This window comes from Mauremys reevesii, linkage group 22, assembly GCF_016161935.1.
Source record: "Mauremys reevesii isolate NIE-2019 linkage group 22, ASM1616193v1, whole genome shotgun sequence".
In the NCBI taxonomy this organism is placed as follows: domain Eukaryota; kingdom Metazoa; phylum Chordata; order Testudines; family Geoemydidae; genus Mauremys; species Mauremys reevesii.
The window spans coordinates 24,945,665-24,973,434 of record NC_052644.1 but is presented as its reverse complement, the minus strand read 5'-3'; the positions used below and the strand labels follow the sequence as shown (position 1 = coordinate 24,973,434).

The following is a 27,770-nucleotide window of genomic DNA, read 5'->3' as shown; positions in this document are numbered from 1 at the left end:
CGGCTTATCTATCACAAACACTGATAAGGAGTTTCCTTGGCTTCCTGTTCATTTCCCCAGGGCTTTGCGTGGGGAAATGGGCCAGGTTCTGGAGGAGCTGAAATCTGGGACACAGGATGAGCAGAAGGTGGTGTCTGGCTCCAGGGCAGGGCGGGTGGCAAACACAAATGTCCTTGCTGTTGTGTGTTGGGGAGGGGAGCTGTGGACCTGCTGGTTCGGCTGGCCTGGACACCTGGGTCTCGCTGGCTCATTTTCACCCCTAGCTGACCAGGGCCCTGCCGAGCCATTTCCTGGCCTGGGACTGACATCCCTGCTGTGTGTGTGTTTGTGTATATGTACACTGACTTGCTCCAAGCTCCGACACCTTCCGCCTGGGGCACTGCCCCTGCTAAGTCATGCAGGGGAGGACGGCTGTGACTCACAGCTTTGGTTTGTCCCCATCTCCCTCTCTCTGAACCAGTTTGCATTGATTTCGGCTGGTGGGTGCAGCCACCATGGGATAAGAGCAACACTAGGTCAGGCTGGGAGCCAGCTCCCGCCTCCCAGTGCAAACTTACACAGCCCTCCGCCAGGCTGGGCCTAGCTGAATAGGAGGAGCTAAGCCGCGGGTGGGATGGGAGGTGGTGACTGCAGCCAGCAGAGAAGCCCTCAGAGCTAGACCCTTGGGGAATTAATCGACCCACCTAGTGTGATCCTCCCTGCTCCGACCCCCCGTGTCTAACTCACCCCTTAGGTCCCGCTGTGTCTGCACCCTGCTCCCCCATGTCCGACCCTCTCCAGAGCTCCTGCTGCATCCGCACCCACCTCCCTGTCCCCCCTACCCCGTGTCTAATCCACCCCATAGGTTTCGCTGTGTCTGCACCCACCTCCCTGCCCCCTGTGTCTGACCCTCCCCAGAGCAGCATCCCCAAACCCCCAGGGTGAGACAGACAGACGGGGATCCATCCCCACACATAACATGTTGCCCCATCGGGGGGACATCCCTGCCAGCGCAGACAGGTGTTTGCTTGCACTGGCTGCGGCAGACAATGAGCCCGTGTTGTCAGCCTGCATGCACAGACTTCATGGTCAGCCGGAGATCGAATGGGACTGTCTGTGTGGCTCAGTCCGGGGAGTCGCCCTGTCACCCCTGCACTGAGCCGGTAACCGTTCTCTCCACTGCCCCTTGCACCAAGAACAGCCTTTCTTTTGGGTGCTGAGCCTCCATGATTCAGCAACTCCCTGTTACTTGCGACCCAATCAGCCTGATCTGCCCCTCCCCTCCCTCCCCACACCGCAAGAGCAAACAGCACCCATGCCCAGGATGTGGGGCCTGGCACAGAGCCCGCAAGTACGCCTGCCTGCCTGCTTGCAGCACTATGGCAGTTTAGGTCAGCTCCTCCCTCCCGCAGAGCCACACCCCACTCTGGGTAAAGGCCCAAGCTGAAAAGAAGGGACGTGTGAGGGTATGGGTAGACCTGGGGGGACTGTGTCCTGCAGAGAGGGGTGGGGAATTGGATATGGGGCCTTTCCTCTGTAGGGGGCGCTGGCTCTGATCTGGCTCCAGAGCAGGGACTGCCTGGCTCAGGGGGGTAGGGAATGGGGCACGGGGCCTTTCCCCTCTAGGGGGCACCAGCTCCCATCCAGCCCCGCGGCAGGGAGGTGGGAATGGGGCACAGAGCCTTTCCCTGCCTGTTTGCTGCTATGACCTCCCCTTTGTCTGTTCCAGGGCGACTTGGCCAAGAAGAAGATCTACCCAACTATCTGGTAAATCCCTCTTCCCGCCCACCCCCCCAGGCCAGGGCTGTGTGGTGGTGACCCGGCGCCTTGGGGGTCTGGCGTTGGGTGACCCCACTGACCTCTCTTCCAGGTGGCTCTTCCGGGATGGCCTCCTGCCCGATGACACGTACGTGGTGGGCTACGCCCGCTCCCAGCTCACGGTGGCCGACATCCGCAAGCAGAGCCAGCCCCACTTCAAGGTGCGGCCCCTCAGCCTGCGCACCAGCCCCTCCAGAACAGGGGAGGGCCTGGGGTCCCCAGCCCTGGGGGGGGTCTGGGGTACAGCTCCCCTGAATAGTGGGGGGCAGGGCCTTTATCCCTGGGATTGGGTGGGGGGTGTGGCTGGGTGTCCCCCGGTGCCTTAGCTGACTGGGGGGGCCATGTCCCTCAGCTGATGGCAGCCGCGTCCCCTCCCCCCAGGTGGAGCCAGATGAGCAGAAGAAGCTGGAGGAGTTCTTTGCCCGGAACAGCTATGTGTCGGGAACCTACGACCACAGCACCTCCTTCCGGCAGCTGAACGCCCACCTGGACGCACTGCACAATGGGGACAAGGCCAACCGGCTCTTCTACCTGGCACTGCCGCCTAGCGTCTACGAGCACGTCACCCGCCACATCAAGGAGTGCTGCATGGGCCACGGGTGAGAGATGGGGGTGGGGCAGGGTCTAAGAGTTCAGAGCACAGGCCTGGGGTGTGAGAGATCCCCATGGGATGGGGGAGAGTTGTGGGGGCTCCAAGGTTCCTCTCTAATTGCAGCCACGTTTTACACCGTCTGCTCTCCCCTCCCCTCAGTGGCTGGAACCGTATCATCGTGGAGAAGCCATTTGGGAAGGACCTGGAGAGCTCCAACAAACTGTCCAATCACATTGCGTCGCTCTTCCGGGAGGACCAGATCTACCGCATTGACCACTACCTGGGCAAGGAGATGGTGCAGAACCTCATGGTGCTGAGGTGGGGCTGGCTGGGAGATGGGGCAGAGCCGGGGGGGAGCATAGCTGGGCCCTTTCTCAAGGGAAAAGCTGGGCAGGTGGCGGGGGAGCGTTAAGGGCCCCTCGCCATCTGTCAGGGTGAGACACCCCCCCCCCCGCCCCCAAAGCCTGCCAGCATGGTAGCTCCCCCCCTCAGACAGGCTCTGCGTCTCCCTGGCAGGTTTGGGAACAGAATCTTCGGCCCTGTGTGGAACCGGGACAACGTGGCCTGCGTCATCCTGACCTTCAAGGAGCCGTTTGGCACAGAGGGGCGAGGCGGCTACTTCGATGAGTTCGGGATCATCCGGTGAGTAGGGCAGGGGACCCCTGCCCTTGGTGTGGGGGCGGCAGGCAGAGCGGTGCTGGCTTGGCCGCTGGAGGGGTGGGTAGAGATGGTACCGGCTGGGGAGAGTGAGGGGATACCCGGGCCGGCTGGCACTGACCCCCTCCTCCTGCTGGGAGGGAGGGATCCAGGGCAGAGGCTCTCAACCTTTCCAGATAACTGTATCCCTTTCAGGAGTCTGATGTGTCTCACGTACCCCAAGTTTTACCTCATTAAAAAACCACTTGTTTTCAAAGTCCGACATAAAACTACAAACATGGCACAGCACAGGATTACTGGGAAATTGCTGACGTTCTCATTGTCACCACAGAATTATAAAATAAATCCATTGGAATATAAATATTGTACTTTAGTTTGTACTGAAGTTGCTAGTGCTTTTTATGTAGCCTGTTGTGAAACTAGGCAAATCTCTAGATGTATTGATGTACCCCCTGGAAGACCTCTGAGTACCCTCAGAGGCACACGTACCCCTGGTTGAGAACCACTGATCCCGGGCAGTGGGGGTGGATGGAGGAGAGGTGAGATCATCCTGGGGGGCTGGAGGGGAGCCGTGCCGGGGGGGAGATTCCCACGCTGACCCCTCCCCCTTCTGGGAGGGAAGGATCCAGGGTATTGGGGGTGGATGGAGAAGACAGGGGATTGTGCTGTGTGGCCGGATGGGGCAATGATTCCTGCACTGACTCCTCTCCCCTCCCGGCAGCGATGTGATGCAGAACCACCTACTGCAGATGCTTTGCCTGGTGGCCATGGAAAAACCGGCTTCCACCGACTCAGACGACGTGCGGGATGAGAAGGTGGGTCGCTGCAAACAGGGACCAAGCACCCCAGGCCCTGGCGCAGGGGACATCCCCCTTGGCATGGAGTGCTGGGACCCAGGGCAGGGCCTGTGCCAGGAGGTGTCCTGCCCCCACCCCCCACCCCCTCCAGCTCTGTGCTTAGCTGCTCCTGTCCTACTGGATTGGGTCGAGATGGCCTCTTGTGGCCCCGAGCTGCCACTGCATGTGTCTGAACCGGACCAGCTACTTCTCTGGTGCGATGGCGCTGACCCTGTGCTCCCCAGTCCTTCTGCTGTCACTCTCCGAGCCCCGTTACCCTGGACTCCTCCCCTTCCCCTGCTGCTCGACAAGCAGCCCAGCGCCCTCCCTGGCCCCCGTGGTGATGTTGGGGCCTAAGCCATCTGTCCCGCTGCAGGTGAAGGTGCTGAAGTGCATCTCGGAGTTGCAGCTGGGCAATGTGGTGCTGGGCCAGTATGTGGGGAACCCTGATGGGGTGGGCGAGGCCCGGAAGAGCTACCTGGATGACCCCACTGTCCCCACTGGCTCCAACACGGCCACCTTCACTACCGCTGTGCTGTACGTGGACAACGAGAGATGGGACGGTGAGCGAGTGTCATAGGGGGGTGACCAGCAGGGGGTGAGCCAGTGCCATGTGGGGGTGAGCGAGCGCCGGGGGGGAAGGGACTGGGGGTGAGCCAGTGCCATGGGGGGATGACCAGCGGGGGGGTGAGCGAGCGCACAGGAGGGGGGATGAGTGAGCACCGTGGGTGGGGTAAGGGACTGGGGGTGAGTGCCGTGGGGAGCATGAGTGAGCGAGCGCAGTCAGGGGGGTGAGCGAATGCTTGGGGGAGGGGGTCAGTGCCGTGGGAGGAAGGGGTGGGGGGTGACCGGCGGGGATGTGAGCGAGCGCTGTGGGAGGCATGAATGAGCGCCTGAGGGTCAGTGTCGTAGGGGATAGGGGCGAGCACTGTGGGGTGAGCGAGTGCCTGGGGGCCAATGCCGTGGGGAGGATGGGACGTGGGGGTGCTCCTGGGAAAGAACAGGACGGGATGGGATGGGACAGGATGGGGTGGCCCCGGGCGGGACAGTCCTGAATGGGACAGGAAATATCTGATGTCCTCCCCTCTCCTGCGGTGTTACATGCTGGGGAGTGTCTCTCTCTCCTACACACCCCGTCCCTGCCCCATGTCTGCTGTCGTGCTATTGGGGTGGGGGGCCCTAGCTCTGTCTCTAACCTGTCCTCCCCAGGCGTCCCGTTTGTGCTGCGCTGTGGTAAGGCCCTGAACGAGCGCAAGGCCGAGGTGCGGCTGCAGTTCCGGGACGTGCCGGGCGACATCTTCCAGCGGCAGTGCAAGCGCAATGAGCTGGTGATCCGGGTGCAGCCCAACGAGGCCGTCTACACCAAGATGATGACCAAGAAACCTGGCATGTTCTTTGACCCCGAGGAGTCGGAGCTGGACCTGACCTACGGCAACCGCTACAAGGTGCCGGACCCAGGGCTCCCCCACCCCACCCCCTCGCCCCCCCGTCCCTCCACCCCCACTGCCCTGAGGAGTGAGAGCTGGATCTGACCTACGGCAACCACTACAAGGTGCCGCCCCAGGGCTTCCCCCCACACACACCACCCCCCCACAGCCCCCTCTTCCCTCCACCTCCACTGCCCGAGGAGTGAGAGCTGGACCTGACCTACGGTTGCCAAACCAGCCCCCCTCAGCCCCCCCATCCCAGCCACCTCTTCCCAACACAACCCCAGTTCACATCTCCATCTCCCCAGGATGTGAAGCTGCCGGATGCCTATGAGCGACTCATCCTGGATGTCTTCTGTGGCAACCAGATGCACTTTGTCCGCAGGTGGGTGCTGGGCCTCTCCAGCCCTGATCCCCCATCCCCAAGAGCCCTGAGGCGGCCAGGTGCTGGGCCTATCCGGCCCTGATCCCCCAACCCTGAGGGCCCCAAGCGTCTGGGTGCTGGGCTCGATCCCGGCCCTGATCCGTGTCCCCGGGGCAGCCGGGTGCTGGGGCTGGATCCATGCAGACCAGGGTGGGTGGATGCTGGGACCATGGGGGAGCAGCTGGGGCTGGGCAGGGCGGAGCAGGTGGGTGCTGGTGCCTGAGGACCATGGGCAAGTGGCTGGGTCTGGACAGAGGTGAGCAGGTGGGTGCTGGCACCTGGGACCATGGGGGAGCAGCTGGTCTGGGCAGGGCAGCTGGGTGTTGGCACCTGGGGACTGTGGGAGAGCGGCATGATCTGGGCAGGGCGGGGCGGGTGGATGCTGGTGCCTGGGAACCATGTGGGAGTGTCTGGGTCTGGGCAGGGCTGGGTGGATGCTGGTGCCTGGGGAGCAGCTGGGGCTGGGCAGGTGGATGCTGGGGCTGGGCAGGACGGGGCGGGTGGATGCTGGTGCCTGGGAACCATGTGGGAGTGTCTGGGTCTGGGCAGGGCTGGGTGGATGCTGGTGCCTGGGGAGCAGCTGGGGCTGGGCAGGTGGATACTGGGGCTGGGCAGGGCGGGCGGGTGGATGCTGGTGCCTGGGAACCATGTGGGAGTGTCTGGGTCTGGGCAGGGCTGGGTGGATGCTGGTGCCTGGGGAGCAGCTGGGGCTGGGCAGGTGGATGCTGGGGCTGGGCAGGGTGGGGCGGGTGGATGCTGGTGCCTGGGAACCATGTGGGAGTGTCTGGGTCTGGGCAGGGCTGAGTGGATGCTGGTGCCTGGGGAGCAGCTGGGGCTGGGCAGGGTGGGGCAGGTGGATGCTGGGGCTGGGCAGGGCGGGCGGGTGGATGCTGGTGCCTGGGAACCATGTGGGAGTGTCTGGGTCTGGGCAGGGCTGGGTGGATGCTGGTGCCTGGGGAGCAGCTGGGGCTGGGCAGGGTGGGGCTGGGTGGGTGCTGGGGCTGGGCAGTGCGGGCGGGTGGATGCTGGTGCCTGGGAACCATGTGGGAGTGTCTGGGTCTGGGCAGGGCTGGGTGGATGCTGGTGCCTGGGGAGCAGCTGGGGCTGGGCAGGTGGATGCTGGGGCTGGGCAGGGCTGGGTGGATGCTGGTGCCTGGGAACCATGTGGGAGTGTCTGGGTCTGGGCAGGGCTGGGTGGATGCTGGTGCCTGGGGAGCAGCTGGGGCTGGGCAGGGTGGGGCAGGTGGATGCTGGGGCTGGGCAGGGCGGGCGGGTGGATGCTGGTGCCTGGGAACCATGTGGGAGTGTCTGGGTCTGGGCAGGGCTGGGTGGATGCTGGTGCCTGGGGAGCAGCTGGGGCTGGGCAGGGGGATGCTGGGGCTGGGCAGGGGGGGGCGGGTGGATGCTGGTGCCTGGGGAGCAGCTGGGTCTGGCCAGGGAGGGGCGGGTGGATGCTGGTGCCTGGGGAGCAGGTGGGTCGGGCGCGGGGGGGGCGGGGGGGTGCTGGGGCGGGGCAGGGCGGGGCGGGTGGATGCTGGTGCCTGGGAACCATGTGGGAGTGTCTGGGTCTGGGCAGGGCTGGGTGGATGCTGGTGCCTGGGGAGCAGCTGGGGCTGGGCAGGTGGATGCTGGGGCTGGGCAGGGCGGGGCGGGTGGATGCTGGTGCCTGGGAACCATGTGGGAGTGTCTGGGTCTGGGCAGGGCTGGGTGGATGCTGGTGCCTGGGGAGCAGCTGGGGCTGGGCAGGGTGGGGCAGGTGGATGCTGGGGCTGGGCAGGGCGGGGCGGGTGGATGCTGGTGCCTGGGAACCATGTGGGAGTGTCTGGGTCTGGGCAGGGCTGGGTGGATGCTGGTGCCTGGGGAGCAGCTGGGGCTGGGCAGGTGGATGCTGGGGCTGGGCAGGGTGGGGCGGGTGGTTGCTGGTGCCCGGGGTGCAGCTGGGTCTGGCCTGGGTGGGCCGGGTGGATGCTGGTGCCTGGGGAGCAGCTGGGTCTGGCCAGGGTGGGGCAGGTGGATGCTGGGGCTGGGCAGGGCGGGGCGGGTGGATGCTGGTGCCTGGGAACCATGTGGGAGTGTCTGGGTCTGGGCAGGGCTGGGTGGATGCTGGTGCCTGGGGAGCAGCTGGGGCTGGGCAGGGTGGGGGAGCGGGCTGCTGGGCAGGGCGGGGCGGGTGGATGCTGGTGCCTGGGAACCATGTGGGAGTGTCTGGGTCTGGGCAGGGCTGGGTGGATGCTGGTGCCTGGGGAGCAGCTGGGGCTGGGCAGGGTGGGGCAGGTGGATGCTGGGGCTGGGCAGGGCGGGGCGGGTGGATGCTGGTGCCTGGGAACCATGTGGGAGTGTCTGGGTCTGGGCAGGGCTGGGTGGATGCTGGTGCCTGGGGAGCAGCTGGGGCTGGGCAGGGTGGGGCAGGTGGATGCTGGGTCTGGCCAGGGTGGGGCGGGTGGATGCTGGTGCCTGGGGAGCAGCTGGGTCTGGCCAGGGTGGGGCGGGTGGATGCTGGTGCCTGGGGAGCAGCTGGGTCTGGCCAGGGTGGGGTGGGTGGATGCTGCTACCTGAAGACCATGTGGGAGCATCTGGGTCTGGGCAGAGCGGGGTGGGTGGATGCTGGTGCCTGGGGAGCAGCTGGGTCTGGGCAGAGCAGGGCTGGGGGATGCTCGTGCCTGGGAACCATGTGGGAGTGTCTGGGTCTGGGCAGGGCTGAGTGGATGCTGGTGCCTGGGGAGCAGCTGGGGCTGGGCAGGGTGGGGGCGGTGGATGGTGGGGCAGGGCAGGGCAGGGCGGGTGGATGCTGGTGCCTGGGAACCATGTGGGAGTGTCTGGGTCTGGGCAGGGCTGGGTGGATGCTGGTGCCTGGGGAGCAGCTGGGGCTGGGCAGGGTGGGGCAGGTGGATGCTGGGGCTGGGCAGGGCGGGGCGGGTGGATGCTGGTGCCTGGGAACCATGTGGGAGTGTCTGGGTCTGGGCAGGGCTGGGTGGATGCTGGTGCCTGGGGAGCAGCTGGGCAGGGTGGGGCTGGGTGGGTGCTGGTGCCTGGGGAGTGGCCTGGTCTGGGCAGAGTGGGCTGGGTGGGTGCTGGCCCCCATCCCAGTGTGGGACAGACCCTCCCTTTAGCATGGGAGTGCCGCCTCCTGTCCAGCACTCACAGGTCGCGTCCACCTGCTCAGCATGTGACACTGGCTGTCACCGCCCCCCCATGTTGTCCCCCGTCCCCCCCCCAGTTGCCATTGCGGGTGGCACAGGCTCTGATGCTGCTCCCCTCACCCCCCAGTGACGAGCTGCGTGAAGCCTGGCGCATTTTCACTCCACTGCTGCACAAGATCGAGTCTGAGAGGATCAAACCAATCCCGTACTGCTACGGCAGGTGAGGCCCCAGGGCACTGTGCTGGACTCGCGGGCAGCAGGCACGGCGGGCACTGGGTAGGGGGGGCTGTGGGGCCAGCAGGAGCCCTAACCCTGGCCAGAGAAGAGGGAGAGATGCTGTGGGGCCTGGCCGGGCACGAGCCTGACTTAGATAGGAGTTAAGCTGCCAGAAAGGCGAGTGTCTGGCTGGAGCTGCGGAGGAAGGAGGTGAATGATTGGGGAGATGGTGGGGGGAGCTGCCCTGCCCCACCTCCCATAAGGACCCTGTGCCCCACACTTTTTGGTAGGGCTGCCTGTGGGTGCTAACCTGGGGGTGTTGCTCTTTCCCAGCCGGGGCCCACCCGAAGCAGACGAGCTGATGAAGAGAGTCGGGTTCCAGTACGAGGGCACCTACCGCTGGGTGAATCCGCACAAGCTCTGAGCTGGGGGCCAGCTGCTGCCTCCCCAAAGCAACCCTGCTTCTCACCCTGGGGGGTCTGTCTGGTCTGCTCGCTGCTCCCCCCCTCCAGGGGCACCTGGGGTGGGGAGGGAAGGGGAGAGTTGGGTATGCGTGGGGAGGCCAGCAGAGAAGGGCAGGGTTGGGGGAGCTGGACACCATGGTGGGGGGACTGGCAGAGAAGGGCAGGGGATGGGACAGCTGGGTATGGTGGGGGAGGCGGGCAGGGAGGGTGGCGCTGGGCACTGGGGATATGTCCTGGACAACCAAATGGGTTGCGATTTCTGTGGCCCTGCCCTCCCCCCCAGTGGGCCCAGGTCCTGGTTCACTGAGGTCTCCTGCAGCCCCTGCCCAGACACTAACTCCCCACCCATCCCATCTACACCTTCCTCCAAGACCCTACAGCTCCCTGGGTCTAGATTCCCTGCCCCTCCAGATGCACTCCAGCCAGGTCCCTGCCCCGCATTGGGCCTAGATCCCCTTCCCCACCCACATCCTGGGACCACAAGGGCCTGTCATGTTTACAGCCCATCTCACTGCCCACCCCTGCCCTAGGCTCTGGCCCCACACCGGGCTGAGGGAGCTTAGAGCCTCTGGCTCCGGTGGGGCCGACTGCTGCCACCTGGCCCTGGGACTCTGTGCTTGCTTTGCTGCTGAGACATTCCAGCCCCGCCACAGCCCTGGGGCTTTTGTAAATGGCGCCGTTTTGTAAACAGAGATTGTTGGAATCAGCCTTGGCTCCGTCTGTCTGGCTGCTGCGTCCTGTGCCCCTTGGGGGTCTGACAGCTTCTTCCCCGGAGCCTGGCCCTGCCACCCAGCTCTCCTGGGTGTCGCTTGGTAACTCGGATGGCCCTAGTGATAGCTGCCGAGGTGGGGGTCGGCATTAAATCAGAGGCCAGTCTCCATCCATGCCCAGGGCTGCCCTCCAGCCTGTCGGGGAATGGCCTGCTGCCTACCCCCACCACAAAGGCACCGGATGCCCCTGATGGAAATCAAATACAGCCAAGTGGGACCCGTTCTCCCTTTATTTGTGACTGAGCTGCTTGTTCAGAAGCCCTGCCCAGTTCTCTACTTCCCCCCCAGCTACATTATATCTGTCCCCGCTTACCCCCGGGGGTCTGGGCTACAATACAGCGGTAGGTCGACCCAAGGCCACTTGACGTCAACCTAACTGAAAGTGTCAACACCGAACTTTGGCTCCTGTCGATGTAACCACCCCGCTCCACCGACTGTGATTGCTGCGGTGGCTTCACACCAATGTAAGTTAGCGTAGACGTGGCGCTGGTTAAACAACGTCCGCAGGGGTGGCTACTGTCCAGTCGGGCTTCGGTGGGGGCGGCCTGAGCCTCCAGGTCGCTGCAGAGAACTGCGGGTCCCGCCCCTGTCCCCACCCCACCTTGGAGCCAGCCAGGTGGAGATGGTTTGACCCAGCACGGCACAGCTCCCTCTGCGGGCCAGGGAGCAAACAGAGGGCTCTGACATGCGGCTGTCCCCGCAGACCACAGCATCTCTGGTGCCCTGCTGGGCTCTTGGTCTCCGCTGATGGGCGAGGGCACAGCCCTCTCACAGGGTGCAGCTCCAGGCGGCCCCTAAAGCAGGCCCATCCCCTGCTCGATGCCCCGGGCAAACAGGTGGATGAGCTGCCTGTGCACCCTGTGGACAAAAGACGATATCAACAGGGCAGCCTGGAAAGTGGGAGTGACAGGAATGGGAGGAAACGTAATAGTGCACAGGGCCAGGTCCTGCACTCAGAGACAAGCACCAAGGCTTTTTGCTACAAGTTGGGGCCTGACCGGTTGGAAGCAACAGAGGAGAAAGACCTGTGTGTTGGTCGATCACAGGATGACTGTGTCAAGTATCAGAGGGGGAGCCGTGTTAGTCTGGTTCTGTAGAAGCAGCAAAGAATCCTGTGGCACCTTATAGACTAACAGATGTTTTGCAGCATGAGCTTTCGTGGGTGAATACCCACTTCTTCGGATGACTGTGAGCTGCCAGTGTGACGTGGCTGTGAAAGGCTAATGCGATCGGGCTGCGGAGAGGGTAGCACTGGAAGGGACCTCGAGAGGTCCCCTAGTCCCAGCCCCTACTCTCAAGGTAGCACTGTGTAATAACCAGACAGGGGTCATCTAACCTGTTCTCAACCCCTCCACTGAGACGCCACAGCCTCCCTAGGCAATTTGTTCCAGTGTTTAACCACCCCGGCTGTTTAGGAAAAACTTCCTAATGTCCAACCTAAACTGCCCTGGCTGCAATTTAAGCCCAGTGCTTCTTGTCCTACCCTCAGAGGTGCAGGAGACTGAGTCTTCTCCCTCCCTCTTGACACAACCGTTTATGTAATTGAAAATGCTTCTCAGTTCCCCCTCCCCCCAATCTTCTTTTCTCCACACTAAACAAACCCAGGTTTTTCAATCTTCCCTCACAGCTCCATGTTTTCTAGCGCTTGGATGAGTTTTTTGCTCTCTGGACTATCTCCAATTTGCCCACGTCTTTCTGAAATGTGGGGCCCAGCACTGGAACCAGTCCTGCAGCTGAGGCCTTGTCAGTGTGGAGTGGAGCAGAAGAATTACTGCTTGTGTCTTGCTAACAACAATCCTAGAGGGCAGAAAGGGACCAAACTCCCACAATCCTTTGGGAAGCTCCCATAATGCCATGGGGGGGAAGCCTTGTATGCCATTGTCAAGTGGTTTTCATGGCATGGACATGGCCTGCTCTGGAGCATTTCCCCCTGCCGCAGGCCTCCCCTCCCTTCCATAGGGCTACGGACACTCACCTGACACTGATGTCGGTGTGGGGCAGAGTCTCCCCGTCGCAGCTCCAGGAGCTCAGTGGCTGCTCCCCACAGCACAGCCCCCCTAGAAGCCCCTTCCACCCCCTGCGGCCGGGCTGCTCCCCCTCCTCGCTGTCCTCCAGCTGCTTGGGGGTGAAGCGCAGGGCCCGTACCCGGTGCACACTCACAAAGGGCAGGTCAAACTGCAGAGGGAAGAGGGGTGCTGGACTGAGCGAGAGGCCTGGGGAGGGACCCTGCCCCTCCTGGGGGTCATGACCCAGTCTTGCTGGGAGGGACTGCCCCATCCCCCATGGTGGGGGGCAGCTGCTCCCCTGATGCTGGAGCCCCTGGGGGCTGGACCCAGAATGGCCAGGGTGTGACCCCCACAGTCACTGGTCAAGCCTGCCCCCCTCCCACTCAGCGTTACAACCCCCCCCAACCTGCTGACTCCATGGCTGTGACTCCAGGCTTGTGCACCCTCCTCATGGCCCCGGGTCTGGCCCTTGCCCGCTTCCTGGGCCCTGGGGGTCTCCCCCCCCCCCCACACACACACACACACCTGGTCCCGATGGTCCATGTGCCGACTCAGGTGACGCAGGAAGCCCAGGGCTGAGCACTCGCGCACCAGGATGAGGTCGGCCGTGCCGTCGGCTAGGTGGGCACTGGGCGAGAGGCCATCGGGGCTCTTGGGGCAGGCACTGCTCATGCAGGTCAAGTTAATGGCCAGGAAACGGCCCTGCTCCCGCTGCCACTCGCTGGCTGGGGGAGAGACACCTTTACCCCCGGTCTCCTGGCCCTGAACCCCCTCCACCACTCGCCAGCTGGGGGAGAGACACTGTTACCCCCCGATCCTTCTGCCCCACATCCCTCCGCCACACACTGGCTGGGGGAGAGACACCGTTACTCCCAGTCTCCCTACCCTGAACCCCATCCCTCCATCACTCGCTGGCTAGGGGAGAGACACCCTTATCCCTGGCCTCCTGGCCCTGAACCCCCTCCACCACTCGCCAGCTGGGGGAGAGACACAGTTACCCCCCGATCCTTCTGCCCCACATCCCTCGGCCACACCCTGGCGGGGGGAGAGCCACCATTACCCCCCCCCCCCCGATCCTTCTGCCCCAAATCCCACCACATCCCTCCACCACTCGCTGGCTGGGGGAGAGACACTGTTACCCTGCCCCCAACCCCCACACCTCCATCCCTCCCCACACACTGGCTGGGAGAGACAGATACCCTGGGCCCCTGCCCCAACCCCGCACCCCCTGCATCCCTCTGCCACACACGGGCTGAGAGAGAGACACTGTTACCCCTCGATCCTTCTGCCCCAAATCACCCCCATCCCTCTGCCACTCGCTGGCTGGGGGAGAGACACCGTTACCCCCCGATCCCTCTGCCCCAAATCACCACCACCACCACCACTTGCTGGTTTGGGAGCACTTTAAATCCCAGACTGACACTCCCCCTCCTGGCCTGCACCAGGGAGACAGTGCCCTTTTGCATGACTTCAGGGGAGCCTAGTGGGTGACAGCAGAGTGGGGGGGGGAGTCAGAACCAGGATTCCTGGGTTCTCCCCTGGCTCTGGGAGGGGAGTGGGGTCTGGTGGGTCAGAGCGTGGGGGTTGGGGGGGGGCTGGACACCAGGACTCCTGGGTTCTCTCCCCAGATCTGCTGGTGCCTGTGGCTCTGGGCCCAGCTCAGCCTCCTTTTGTTGCATGTCATTGCAGGAGCCCCCAGACTGAGCTAGGTTTACATGAGCTAGTTAGGGTGTCCCCAGAGGGTCCTGCGGCCCCAGCTGGCTTGTTAGTGCAAGGGGCAGGGATGCCTGCCCTGTGCTCAGCTCACCCGCAGCCCCAGTGCCTTCCTGCTGCGGCAGCTTCTCCTTGCTGTCCCCCAGGAGCTGGTGACTGGACTCGGAGCAGACAAGGCAGCTGCAAGGGAAGAGGTTGTGACAGCAAGTGTCCAGGGCCCCAGCCCCTCCACAGGCTCAGAGCCGTGCTGGGGGAGCTGCCCCAGGTGTGACCAATGCTGCCTGAGCCCCTCACTCTGAGTGGTGGGGGAGAGCTGCCCCAGGTGTGACCAATGCTGCCTGAGTCTGCAGAGAGCCTGAGCCCCTCACTCTGAGTGCTGGGGGAGCTGCCCCAGGTGTGACCAATGCTGCCTGAGTCTGCAGAGAGCCTGAGCCCCTCACTCTGAGGGGTGGGGGAGAGCTGTCCCAGGTGTGACCAATGCTGCCTGAGCCAATCAGTGGGAGGGGGAGCAGCTGCTTGAACATTTAATGGATGCAGACTAGTTTGTGGGTGGGTGGGACAGGAATTCACACACACTCTCTCAAAATGCTCTGGGCTGCCACTGCTGGGGGGCATGAGGTCCTGGATTGACACACACCCCCCCCCGGAATCCAGGTCCATCCCAATGGGCCAGCAGCTCATCTGCAATCCCCCCACCTACCCTACCTTGCAGCCCCCCCACAGGACACTAGCCTCCCCACCCCATTCTGCAGCCCCCCCTTGCTCTCCCTGCCTTGCAGGCCCCCCCCAGGAGAGCAGCCCCTCCCACAGGCCAGCAGTCCCCCCACCCTGCATCCCACCCCCACCTACCCTGCTCTGCAGCGCGTCTGGTCCCGGGGATTGGCCTCAGTGCCCCCCACCGTCAGGAACTCCACAGTGCCCTCGTAGCTGCGGTTACACAGTACGGCCTTGAACCCTGCATAAGGGGGAGGGTTCAAAGCCTTGCATGGCCTGCTCTAGTCAAAACTGTCCCCACAGAACCCCCCCTTGAGGCTCATTCCTTCCCTCCCCCCAGACACGCTGCCCCCTCCCCTCTGGCAGCCTTGTTCTGGCTAGGCCTCTCCAGCACATTCCCTGTGGGCAGTGACCACCCCCATGGCACGTCTCAGGCCCGGCTCCTTCTGCCCCATCCCCCGGTCAGTCCCTGGATTCCCAGCTGGGTGAGCCCATTCCCCCCTCCACACCCCATCCTGGGGCAGGGGCTCCCTCTCCAGTCCCACCCCCTCTTTGGCTGGGGGACCACTGGCCTCTCCCTCACTGGGGTCCCCCCACTGCCCAGGCCTGGGAGAAGGGGACACCCCAGCTGGGGGCTCCCTGCCACGCCCTCTGGGCCCCCCGGCACCTGAGAAGTCGTAGCGCATTGGGCCCATCCAGCGGTGCCGCTCGCTGTCGCTCACCACGTCCCCATAGAAGCCGTAGCCCACCAGCGAGACCGCGTACCGCAGCAGCCGCTCGTGGTGATGGACACTGCACACATCCAGGGGCTGGCTGTCCCCTGGGGCAAAGGGGGGGCACGGGCACCTAAATACACGGAGTCCTGTCTCTCCTCCACCCCTCACCCCACTACTCTACTCCACCAACCTCCCACTCCCCTCCCAGAGCTGGGGAGAGAACCCAGGAGTCCTGGCTCCCAGACACCCACCCCCAGACCCACCAGCCCCCACTCCCCTCCCAGGGCCATCAGAGAACCCAGGAGTCCGGGCTCCCAGCCCCACCCACCCACCAGACCCCACTCCCCTCCCTGGGCCATCAGAGAACCCAGGAGTCCGGGTTCCCAGCCCCCCCGGCCCACCAGACCCCACTCCCCTCCCAGGTGCACAGATAGGAGCCAGGCATCCTGTACCGATGATGATGTGCAGGGCAGAGGTGACGGGGTCGTTGGTCCCCACCGTGGCGAAGCAGATGCAATCCGTGGAGCCTGGGTTGAGAGAATGGGGTGAGTCATCCCCTGGGGCCTGCCCCACCCCTCTTCCGCCCCCACCTCTCCCCAGTGCCCTCCCTCCGACCAGCTCCCCCCGTCCTCCCCCCCGGCTGCCCACCTCCCCCGTGTCTTCTATCTCCACCTGCCACTGCCCCTGCCCCCCTGGAGCTCCCCCCCCCCCCCCGCCTCCCCACCCCCTCTTCCGCCCCCACCTGCCCCCAGTGCCCTCCCTCCGACCAGCTCCCCCGTCCTCCCCCCCCGCTGCCCACCTCCCCCGTGTCTGCTATCTCCACCTGCCACTGCCCCTGCCCCCCTGGAGCTCCCCCCACAACCCCTCCACCCCACCCCCTCTTCCGCCCCCACCTGCCCCCAGTGCACTCCCTCAGACCAGCTCCCCCCGTCCTCCCCCCCCGCTGCCCACCTCCCCGTGTCTGCTATCTCCACCTGCCACTGCCCCTGCCCCTGGAGCTCCCCACAACCCTCCACCCCACCCCTCTTCCACCCCACCTGCCCCCAGTGCCCTCCCTCCGACCAGCTCCCCATCCTCCCCACCTCCCCGTGTCTGCTATCTCCACCTGCCACTGCCCCTGCCCCTGGAGCTCCCCACAACCCCTCCACCCCACCCCTCTTCCGCCCCACCTGCCCCCAGTGCCCTCCTCCGACCAGCTCCCTGTCCTCCCCCGCTGCCCACCTCCCCGTGTCTGCTATCTCCACCTGCCACTGCCCCTGCCCCTGGAGCTCCCCACAACCCCTCCACCCCACCCCTCTTCCGCCCCACCTGCCCCCAGTGCCCTCCTCCGACCAGCTCCCCGTCCTCCCCCGCTGCCCACCTCCCCCGTGTCTGCTATCTCCACCAGTCCCTGCTCCCCACCACTATCCCCTCTCCTCCCACGCACACCTGCAGGAATGATGCCGATGCGGAGCCGGGGGGGCAGGAGCGGGGCCGTAGGGTTGTCTTCGGGAATCCCAGCCTTCCTCTGCGTCCGGGAGATGAGTGCATGCATAAGCTCGTTAAATGTCCCATCACCTCCAACGCAAACCAGCCTGGGGGGCAGAGACCTAGGGGTTACTGGGGCTGGGGGAGGACGGGGCTGCCCAGGGGGTATGTGAGGTTGGGGGGGGTTAATGGGAGTGCCCCATCCTAGGGTTGGGTGGGGGGGCAGGATAAAGGGGTCTCTCACCCATCCAGGTCGCCCAGGTCTCGTTGCAGGATGAGCTCTCGGGCCTCGTGGGGTTGCTGGGTCTCTGTGGGGAGATGGGGGGGTGAGTGAGCAGAGAGGGTATTGGGTGGGAGTGGGAGGGAGTCAGGGGGCACTTGGACGAAGGGGTTGCAGGGTGGGAATTGCTTATGGGGCAGGGGTGGGAGGTCTCAGCAGGAGGGGGCAGCACAGCACGGTGAAGTGGGGTGGTCACTCAGGATGGGGAACCAGTGGGGGATGTCTGGTGATGGGGGATTTCAGAGGAAGGGGGCAGCATGGTGGAGTTGGTCAGGGATGGGGAGGGAGGGGCTGTCACAAAATGGGAATTTTCTGTATTATTTTTATGAACCCTATGCATGCCTCAGTTTCCCCTGTGCATGTTCGTGTTACCCGGTGGGTGGGAAAGGATTGCGTGGGCTCAGGGCAGGCCCAGAGACATTGTGGTGAATGTTGCCTCGCTGCCGGAGACTAAACAGGTCCGAGGCTGGCCACTGATCAATGTATACATCCCTGAGGACACAAGCAAATTCTTGGAGCCTGGGTCCGTGGCTGGCTGTTAGCCAGGATGGCCCCAAATGCAGCCCCCTGCTCTGGGTGTCCCTGAGCTGCTGACAGCCAGACGCCAGGACTAGACACAGGGGATGGATCACACAATAAACCCCTGGCTCTGTCCATTCCCTCTGGAGCATCTGGCACGTGCCACAGTCAGCAGACAGGACACGGAGCTAGCTGGACCATTGGTCCAACCCAGCCTGGCTATTGTTACGTTCTGTCCTCATCAGTCCCACTGCACAGCTGAGTCTCTAGCAGGCGTCTGTCCCGGCAGCCTCGCTGGGCCGAGCTGGAGCCCTGGGGCTCGGTCCAAGCAGAAGGGGAGGCCGTGTGTACCCCGAAGGAAGAGAGAGTCCTCGGGAGGGTCTGGCCCACTGAAGGGTCCTTCCCAGAGACTGTTCCCAAGCTGGGGGCATAGCACCAACCCTGTGGGTCTGTGACTGGGGGGTCACTCAGAGGGAGGGAGCAGCACAGTGCAATGGTGGGGATGTGGGGGATGTTGTGGGGGCACTCACCTATGACCTCCGTCTGGATCCCCGCCAGGGCAAAGAGCCCAGCCACCCGGTCCCGGTAAATCTCACCTGCGCGGCACCGCCCTCCCCCAGGGTTCACGAAGACCAGCAGCTTCCTGGGGCGGGTCACACCTGAGGAGGAGCAGAAAGAGCATCACCTCGGGTCACAGGTTCCTGGGTGGGGTGCGTGATGGAGTGGGGCGTTCCTGGAGCACAGGTCTTTCCCCCAACCCTGCCATAGGGATGTCCCAACCCACAGTCCCCTCCAGGGACACCCTCCACCGGAACGGCTGCTCTGGGTCCAGACCAGGATGCTGGCGCCAAGCCCCATGGAGAGGGTCACAGCTTCCCCGCCTCTGCCCATCACGGGTGGGGAGGGGTCCCCAGAACTGCTGACCCTGGGAGTAGGAAATAACCAGACTGCTGCAATCCCCAGGGACCCTCTGGCTCCACAGCCTGCTCCAGTGCCTCCTCCCCGAGGCTACTGACTAGTACCCCCCACTGCTGCCCCCCTTACTGACCGCCACCCTCCCCAGTACTGACCGGTCCCCCCCAGTATTGACCAGTCCCCCCTCCCTTACTGACCAGTCCCCTCTGCCTTTCTGACTAGTACCCCCCACTGCTGCCCTCCTCCCCAGTACTGACCAGTCCCCCCTCCCTTACTGACCGGTCCCCCCCAGTATTGACCAGTCCCCCCAGTATTGTCCCCCCACTACTGACCGCCCCCCCCCAGTACTGACCATGCAGCTGGATGCTACACTGCAGGGCATCGACCCAGCGTGGGGCCAGCCCTGAGCCGGGGGTCACAGTGAACTCCAGGGAGCCCAGGCTCCAGCGCTGACGCTTCTCCCGCTGCACGAAGAAAACTGGGAGGAACCAGAGACGGGGGGTCAGAGCCCACGGCCAGGGCTCTGACCCCCGCAGAGCAGCTGCCCTGGGGATGGGGGGGTCAGTCACTTCCATTAGTCTCTGTCCCCCGTTTCCATTGCTCCAACCTGCCTCACCCCATCCTGTCCTGCTGCCTGTACCTGCCCCCAAACCCATCTCCGCTGCCCGGCCCTGCCCCCAAACCCAACTCCGCAGCCCGGCCCTGCCCCCAAACCCATCTCCGCAGCCCGGCCCTGCCCCCAAACCCATCTCCGCAGCCCGGCCCTGTCCCCCAAACCCATCTCCGCTGCCCGGCCCTGTCCCCCAAACCCATCTCCGCAGCCCGGCCCTGCCCCCAAACCCATCTCCGCAGCCCGGCCCGGCCCCCAAACCCATCTCCGCAGCCCGGCCCTGTCCCCCAAACCCATCTCCGCAGCCCGGCCCTGCCCCCAAACCCATCTCCGCAGCCCGGCCCTGCCCCCAAACCCATCTCCGCTGCCCGGCCCTGTCCCCCAAACCCATCTCCACTGGCTGGCACCGCCACCTCATCAGTTGCTGACAGTCTCGGATGCTTCAAATACAGCCCCACAGCCTGCCCCACAGCCCCACCACCTGACTCACCTGTGAATTGGTTTCCCTCCACTGTGAGGGACGAACCAGACCCGCCCAGCTGCACCCCGACCATCTCGGTGATAGGGATGCAGAAGCTTTGGCCTGTGAGGGAACAGGAGAGGGGTTAGCGCAGGACTCCTGGGTTCTCTCCTCAGCTCTGGGAGGGGATGGGGGCTAGTGGTTAGAGCAGGGGGGTCTGGGAGCCAGGATTCCTGGGTTGTCTCCCTGGCTCTGGGTGGGGAGTAGGGTCTAGTGATTAGAGCCCAGGAGCCAGTGAACCTCCCTCCCCCAGCCCAGGGAAGTGGGGGAAGCTGTGCCAGGCATCTGTGTGCATGGAGCTGTCGCCAGACTGGGCCCTGGGGCAGCCCTGACCAGCCCAACCTGTTGTGCCACTCGCTGACCCAGCTCAGCTGCCGCGGGGCAGGAGGGGTGGTGGGACCGGATGTGCTCAGGAGCATGACGCTCTGTCATATCTCCCTGGGCACATACAAACCATTGTGTGCTGTCCCCAGATGCTGCTGCTCTGGGGCCTCAGACCTCACAGCCCCAAGGCATTCCCACCTCCGCTAGCTTGTGTTCCGTTCCCCTAGCATGCCTGACTGACTCAGCAGGACGCCTGGGTTCTCGCCCCAGCTTTGGGAGGGGAGTGGGGTCTGGTGGGTTAGAGTGGAGGCGGGGGTTTGGAAGCCAGGACTCCCGGTTTCTCCCCAGCTCTGGGAGGGGAGTGGAGTTCAGAAGGTTAGAACGGAGGGAGCTGGAAGCCAGGACTCCTGGGTTCTCCCCCTGGCTCTGGGGGGGAAGGGGAGTCTGGTGGGTTAGAGCAGCGAGTAGAAAGCTGGCTGTCAGGACTCCTGGCTTCTATATGGAGCCTCTCACTGATAGCTCAGATTCACTCCCACTTCCCTGGAAACAAGTATTGTGTGAAAATCGGGATGGGGCAGGAATAGGGTCCTTTATAGGACAAAACCCCTAATATTGGGATGGGGGAGGGACACCCTACTCAGGAAATCTTTCTGCAATCAGCATCCCATTTCCCCCCGCAACCTTCCCCCAACCACCACCACGCCCAACCGAACCTGCCACATTTCAGGCTGGTTTGGCTTTTGGGTGGGTTGTTGAGCCTCTGGAGATTTCAGGTTTTAAGCAGAAACTGCAGCTGCCACTTCACTGGGTAATAAATGCCAGCCCATCCCTGGCACTTGGGTTCCCTTGGGGAATCGCTTAATTACAGGAGTGTTTTAAAATATGCAGCTAAGCAATTAACCCCCAGTGCCCCTTGTTTGGCCTAAGGGAGAATTCGTGACACCCGGATGCACGCTCCGATACCAGCGCTGCCGTGTGAACCCCTGAGGTCAGAGCCAAACCCACAGGCATCGAAACTACAGTGCCAGAAATAGGAGACACGTTGATCCTGAGGTCAGCAGCTCCAGCCACAGGGAATGGGGCACAGGGCCTTTCCCGGCAGTGTCACAGGGCTGGCCTCTCTCTGGGCTGGGCAGGGGAGGCAGGAACTTTCCCCCCAGGGTCCCGGGCTAGGGAGAGAGAAGAGCATTGCTAGTACAACCAACACCTGGCTGGGCATTTCAATGCAGCTGAACACCAGGTCAGTCATACAGGTCCAACAGATACAGACGCGCCTAGAACAGGAGGGAACAGGCATAAGATGGGCAGCTGGACTGTGATTCTGGAGAGAACTGGGCGGGGGTGTCCCAGCAGATACCAACTGAACCTGAGTGTCTGCGGTGTTCCCATGGTTAACCATGCGATGAATATCTAGCTACACAAACTACCAGGGGAAGTGGGGGATCATGGCTTTGGATAACGACTGTCTGCCCTTCTGGAAGCTGCTACACTTTTAACGAAACACAAAGCTGCTTCAGACACAGACAAGTCATTGGCCTAGCCCAGGGTGCTCTGAGCTGGGTGAACTCTTGCGATGGACTGAGTTTGCAAGTGTTTGTGAGGTTTTAGCCCACACCATAGCTGTAAGAAATGCTTCAGGGGCCACTCCTATAACAAGGCCTAAGCTTCTGCCCCAAAACCTGCATCTTGTGGGGAGAGGGGGCTTGTTTTGCCGACGTGTGGCTGAGGGAAAGGAGAACCGGCTGGCTCAAACTGGGAACAAAGAGAGAGGGGCAGAGGCAAACAGCAAGAAAGCCTGTGAGCAGGGTGTGATGCTGGAAAAAGCCGGCCAGAGCTTTTGGGTCTGGTGGCTAACGGGGTTGGGGCTGCAAGCTAAGGAACAGCTCACTTTGTTCCTGGTCTCTCCTGTGTTTGGAGAAGCAGGACTTTATTTGCAAGGAATGAACAAACAAGACTGTACGAAAGGCAATATGACTCCGTCAGGTCCTGCGTCCAACGGGAACCTCCCCTGGGACCCAAACTGATCAGCCACTCGGGGTGAAAAGGAGTAACTGGGTACAAATGGGGCACTAGTGAGTAGGAGTGGGGGAGGTGGCACCTCTGCATACGGCATTGGTGAGCCCGAGACTGGATAGCTTGCCCAGTGCTGGTGTCCACGCTTCAAAGGGACGCTGATAAATTGGGAAGGATTCAGGAAAGAGTGACAAGGATCGTCCGAGGGCTGGAAAACCTGTTTTCAGTGAGAAGCTGATTTATTGAAGGGCAGGTCTCCCCTGAAAGCGCAGCATCAGGAGAAAGTGTAGTTAATCCACTCCCCGAGACACGCTCTGGTGACACAGCACTGCCTGCAGGGGGTGAGGTGGGTGTCACAACATCGCTTGGGGGGCAGGCTTGTCGCACCCCTGAGTGACGCAGTTCTATCCATCTAGGTCTGTGGCGCCGACCAGGTCTCAGGCACTTTTCTTCCCCACCCCCTCCACCCCCAGTGTCTGAGCACCGCACGCTCTGTAATGTCTCAGCACCCCAGGTATGGCTGTGCCCCTCGACAAACTCAGTAACAGTCAGCCAAGCTCAGACACCCGCAGGGCTGGCCCATCCTCCTAATCTCACTGAAGGCTCCGTTTAAACCAGGCCTTAGCCAAGAGACTAAGCAATGACATGATCACCATCTGCAAGTACCTAACGTGGCCCAAAGCTTCTGACAGCAGCTGGCTCTTTGCTGACGGGCTGGGCTGTGGGGGCTGGAAGAACAGGAATGGGATATGGGGCCTGGTCCCTCGGGGTCTCTGGCTAACCCAGCCCCAGGACGGGCAGGGCTGTGGGGGCTGGAAGAACAGGAATGGGACATGTGGCCTGGTCCTCGGGTCTAACCCAGCCCCAGGACGGGCAGGGCTGTGGGGCTGGAAGAACAGGAATGGGATGTGGCCTGGTCCTCAGGGTCTCTGGCTAACCCAGCCCCAGGACGGGCTGGGCTGTGGGGGCTGGAAGAACAGGAATGGGATGTGGGGCCTGGTCCCTCGGGGTCTCTGGCTAACCCAGCCCCAGGACGGGCAGGGCTGTGGGGGCTGGAAGAACAGGAATGGGATGTGGGGCCTGGTCCCTCAGGGTCTCTGGCTAACCCAGCCCCAGGACGGGCAGGGCTGTGGGGGCTGGAAGAACAGGAATGGGATATGGGGCCTGGTCCCTCGGGGTCTCTGGCTAACCCAGCCCCAGGACGGGCAGGGCTGTGGGGGCTGGAAGAACAGGAATGGGATATGGGGCCTGGTCCCTCGGGGTCTCTGGCTAACCCAGCCCCAGGACGGGCAGGGCTGTGGGGGCTGGAAGAACAGGAATGGGATATGTGGCCTGGTCCCTCGGGGTCTCTGGCTAACCCAGCCCCAGGACGGGCAGGGCTGTGGGGGCTGGAAGAACAGGAATGGGATGTGGGGCCTGGTCCCTCGGGGTCTCTGGCTAACCCAGCCCCAGGACGGGCAGGGCTGTGGGGGCTGGAAGAACAGGAATGGGATATGGGGCCTGGTCCCTCAGGGTCTCTGGCTAACCCAGCCCCAGGACGGGCAGGGCTGTGGGGGCTGGAAGAACAGGAATGGGATATGGGGCCTGGTCCCTCAGGGTCTCTGGCTAACCCAGCCCCAGGACGGGCTGGGCTGTGGGGGCTGGAAGAACAGGAATGGGATGTGGGGCCTGGTCCCTCGGGGTCTCTGGCTAACCCAGCCCCAGGACGGGCAGGGCTGTGGGGGCTGGAAGAACAGGAATGGGATATGTGGCCTGGTCCCTTGGGGTCTCTGGCTAACCCAGCCCCAGGACAGGCAGGGCTGTGGGGGCTGGAAGAACAGGAATGGCCTGGTCCTCGGGTCTAACCCAGCCCCAGGACGGGCAGGGCTGTGGGGGCTGGAAGAACAGGAATGGGATATGGGGCCTGGTCCCTCGGAGTCTCTGGCTAACCCAGCCCCAGGACGGGCTGGGCTGTGGGGGCTGGAAGAACAGGAATGGGATATGTGGCCTGGTCCCTCGGGGTCTCTGGCTAACCCAGCCCCAGGACGGGCTGGGCTGTGGGACATGGGCGAGGCTGGTCCGTCTGGATGAGGGGATACGGGGCCTTTCCCCCCAGGGTCGGGACTCTCCGAGTTAGGTGTCTGGCCTGGTTTACACAATAACTAGGTCTCCCCTTCCCAAGGCCATGCCCTGCTCGCTGGCATGGGGCTGGTTCAGTCTCTCCTGCTGAAACAAACAAACGTTCCTTGGTGCACACCCGGCCTGTGACTTGCAAGATGGCTTGGTGGGGTTGGCTTGTCCCCAGGAGATCAGACCAGCTGGGTCTAGTCCCTGTGTCTAAAGACTTTAACTGCAGTTCACGCCATGGATCAGCTTCACCCAGAGACTGAAAACACCCTGACCTAGCATCCCTCATAGGCAGGGGGAGAGTGGGACCCCAGCTAGTCTCACGGCCCCCTCCTCAGAGGACTGTTTTATCCTCAGGCCCAGCTTTGGCAGGGGAGCCACACCCCCAACCTCCTTTACAGCCTGGATGGGAGTGCGGCTCTGCCAGTCCTTGCACTGAGGGGGGCAGAAGTTTGACCCTCGTTCTCCTGCACCTCAGGGGAGTGCTCTGACCACTAGACTGCTGGGCAGCTCCGGTGCCTAGCTCCGTTCCCTGGCTGAGGAGCCCGTGGGCCTATCTCCAGGCTGTGGAGAGGCTGCAGGCTGCTTATGAGGCTAGATGGCTGCTTAGGAGACAGTGCTGAGCATGACGAGGCCAGCGTCTCGGTGCCCCTGCCGTGGAGGGCCGAAGGGCCTGCACTGTGGAGTTTATTTACTGCTCATCATGGCTGATAGAATTGGTATCCCAATTCCCTGCAGAGGCAGCGATACAGCCAAAGCCCCTGGTGCTTTTGTGCCCCCGGCATGAAGGCACAAGCCCCATCCACCCTGCTGCATCTACACATTGTTATGATGTGTATTGTGGTGTCTCTGTCATGGACCACAGCCACATTGTGCTAGGCGCTGCACAGAACAAAGAGATGTAATCTGAATTAACTCTCAGGTGCAGACAAGCCTGTAGATTAAGATAGGGTGTGAATTTAAAGCACAACAGCTATTCCTGATTAACTCGGTGTGTGGATGCTGCCATTCCAGAACAGAAGTGCCTAGTTTCTGTTTCCTCTTACTCCACCTTCAAACAGAAGTAAGACATTGTAGTGTCCTGTACAGGCAGCAACTGCACTTTAAATTTGCACCCTAGCTATGTTGTAGGATTGTGGAAGGGACCTCAAGAGGTCATCTAGCCCAGCCCCCCATGCTGAGGCAGGACCAGGGAAACCCAGACCAACCCTGACAGGGGCTTGTCCAGCCTGTGCTGAAACCTCCCATGATGGGCATTCCTTGACCTCCATGGGAAGCTGATTCCAGAGCTGAATGACCCTGACAGCTAGAAAGTGTTTTCCTAAAATTTAACCTACATCTTCCTTCTTGCAGGTTAAGCCCGTCACTTCTTTTCCCTGCGTCCATTGACGGTAAGAAACATCTTACTAACTGCCCTAGTCTTACCTTCCCTTAATTCGGATTAACCTTCAACTGTAGACAAACCTTTTAGAAGTAGCTTGTTGCTGGCTAGTTTAGGCCATGTCTACACTAGCACTTATGTCACTCAGGGGATGTGAAAAAAACATCCCTATAAACAACATAAATTGCACCAATAGAAGCACCGGTGTGGACAATGTTATGTGGGCAGGAGACACTCTCCTGACGACAGCCGCTCGTTGGGGGTGGTTTAATTAGGCTGACAGGAGAGCTCTCTCCCGCCAGCACAGAGCAGCTACACAGGAGACGTTAGAGCAGTGCTGCCGTGCAGTATAGATGTGCCACTGTAAGACATGCAGACATGGCCTTTGTGGAGAAGGGGGCAGTGGTTTGGAGACACTGGTGCAGCTGGTTCAATTCTCATTGCTCTGCCCTGGCCGCCCCAGCTGTCTGTGTCTCCGCTGCCCTGCTAGGCAATGGAGCTGGTGTATTTCCCTCACAGAGGTGGAGGAGGATGACAAACACTTCGAGAGATACTGAGGCCGCTACATTAGTTTGTTCTGTGGGAGTGGATTTGTCTGCGCGTGGAATTAATCGGGAATGATGATTCCAGAACAACTTGTCCTGATTAATCTCGCATGTAGACAACTAACCTGGAGAATGAGGGACCACCGCTGGAGACAGACAGACAGGAGCACAAGCCAGTCATCCCTAACCCACAGTGTCCAACCCCGGCCTGACCTCCTACAAGTGCAGGGAGGGTTCCTGCTATGTAAACAGGCTGCCCTGGTTAATGGTTAATTACAGGAGGAAATCACACCCATGGAGGAGTGGGCCATTTATCTGCACTAAAACACAGGGCAAATATTATTGAATAACTTGGGGTGGGAGGAAGTGGACCTGGCCTTTCCCTGGGGGCCTGTGGCCCCACTGATTAGACCCCAGAAGTGCCCAGTAGTCGTTGTCCCCCCCCACACACACACACAGTCTGGGCCGCACATCTGGCCTAAACACCTGAGCGTGTTGGGGCAGAGCCAGCCAGGTACAGAACACACATAAACAAAGGGCTCTGCAGGGCCCCCTCTGCCTAGCTGTACAGGGGAGCATTGCCCTGGGAGAAGAGGCCCTGATGTCCCAACCCAGACTCCCACATGAATGGGGGGGCAGCAATGGCCCTGTGTGATGGAAGGGGCATGAAGTGGGGCACAGACGAGCCCCCCACAGCTCTCCTGTTCTCTGACCGTGGCACACAGCAGCTAAGCCCCTGAGGACTGAAATGCTCAATTTGGGGAGATTTGGGGGATGTTCTGTGGCCGGGGTCACATTAGATAATAAATCACAATTGGCTCATTAGGGGCCCTCGCCATAGGCCACGCCCCCCACAGTGCCAGGTACTAGACACAGAATAATCTGTCCAAGGCCTCGCCACCCTCTGCCCTCGGACGGGCTCCTCTGCCTTCTGGCACGGCCGAGCCCCCCTCTTGGCAAAGGGCTCCGGATTAGGGTGAGAGACACTCAGAAAACTCTTCCCCCTCCCCCCGTTCCTGTGGGATCTCCCTTGGTTCACCACTGGATCATCCCCATCCCAGGGCCCGTGGCAGGGTGGGGTGGTGGGCAGTTCCCTAGGACAATTCTCTCCTGGTGAGGCACCTGCCCCCGGGGAATTTAAGGACCCCGGCTCAGCGTCCCCTTGGCCTAGCCTCCCTCAGTGCAGGGAACCCAGAAGTCCTGAGTCCCCCCTCCCCCATTCCTCCCAGACTTGAGACTAGAACCCAGGAGTCCTAGACACCTCCCCTCCCTCCTGGAGCTGCGGAAGGGACCCATCTCTCTCCACTCCCACACCGCCCAGGTCCCCGGACTCACCAGCGGCGCCAGGCCGACTCAGGGGCTCCGGGGTCCCCAGCAGGAACTCACCCCCCGGGGGCAGCGAGACGCGGAACCGGCCACCAGGGGTGCGCAGCAGGGAGCGGTGGAAGGGGTCTCCCATGGCAGGGAGGGATCGGGGAGGGGGGTCGGGGTAGTTGCGGGTCAATTCGGTTCTAGGAGGGTTCAGGGCTGCAGCTGTCAGACTGGATCGGGTCCGGGTCCGGGTCCGGGTCCACAGGAACTAGAGGGTCTGGTGGAGGCGCTGCAGCTGGATCCCGGC

At 62.6% G+C, this 27,770-nt stretch overlaps 2 protein-coding genes across 3 annotated transcripts in view; one reads left to right on the top strand and one right to left on the bottom strand.

Moving 5' to 3' along the window:
* G6PD (glucose-6-phosphate dehydrogenase) overlaps window positions 1-10,259 on the top strand; it is a 13,749-nt gene extending 3,490 nt beyond the window's left edge. Inside the window, exons 3-13 of the mRNA XM_039510810.1 lie at window positions 1,709-1,746; window positions 1,850-1,958; window positions 2,179-2,396; window positions 2,549-2,707; window positions 2,906-3,031; window positions 3,768-3,861; window positions 4,259-4,445; window positions 5,092-5,327; window positions 5,618-5,694; window positions 9,001-9,093; window positions 9,423-10,259. Of these exons, the coding sequence (XP_039366744.1) occupies window positions 1,709-1,746; window positions 1,850-1,958; window positions 2,179-2,396; window positions 2,549-2,707; window positions 2,906-3,031; window positions 3,768-3,861; window positions 4,259-4,445; window positions 5,092-5,327; window positions 5,618-5,694; window positions 9,001-9,093; window positions 9,423-9,513 (1,428 nt within the window). The 3' untranslated portion in view covers window positions 9,514-10,259. The remainder of the gene's footprint in view (window positions 1-1,708; window positions 1,747-1,849; window positions 1,959-2,178; window positions 2,397-2,548; window positions 2,708-2,905; window positions 3,032-3,767; window positions 3,862-4,258; window positions 4,446-5,091; window positions 5,328-5,617; window positions 5,695-9,000; window positions 9,094-9,422) is intronic.
* Window positions 10,123-27,770, bottom strand: LOC120388749 (ceramide kinase-like). Of its 2 annotated transcripts, none has more exons than XM_039510811.1 (13): window positions 27,488-27,770; window positions 19,754-19,846; window positions 19,006-19,131; window positions 18,269-18,397; window positions 17,184-17,247; window positions 16,901-17,046; window positions 15,925-15,999; window positions 15,424-15,576; window positions 14,892-14,997; window positions 14,137-14,222; window positions 12,855-13,054; window positions 12,299-12,498; window positions 10,123-11,181 (listed from the first exon to the last, which is right to left on the bottom strand). In XM_039510811.1, exons 1-13 carry the CDS (start codon window positions 27,609-27,611, stop codon window positions 11,118-11,120), a joined length of 1,566 nt encoding a protein of 521 aa, XP_039366745.1. In that variant the 5' UTR covers window positions 27,612-27,770; the 3' UTR covers window positions 10,123-11,117. The 2 variants fall into 2 exon arrangements, with proteins under 2 accessions (XP_039366745.1, XP_039366746.1); XM_039510812.1 differs by lacking the exon at window positions 27,488-27,770 and adding an exon at window positions 22,206-22,320.

Excerpts from the sequence above, each read along its gene's own strand:
- LOC120388749 (XM_039510811.1), bottom strand. The coding sequence starts at position 27,611 with ATGGGAGACCCCTTCCACCGCTCCCTGCTGCGCACCCCTGGTGGCCGG. Across the intron at positions 17,047-17,183 it reads GACCTGGGCGACCTGGATGG|GCTGGTTTGCGTTGGAGGTG; the intron begins GTGAGAGACCCC and ends TCTGCCCCCCAG. Across the intron at positions 14,998-15,423 it reads AATGCGCTACGACTTCTCAG|GGTTCAAGGCCGTACTGTGT; the intron begins GTGCCGGGGGGC and ends CCCCTTATGCAG.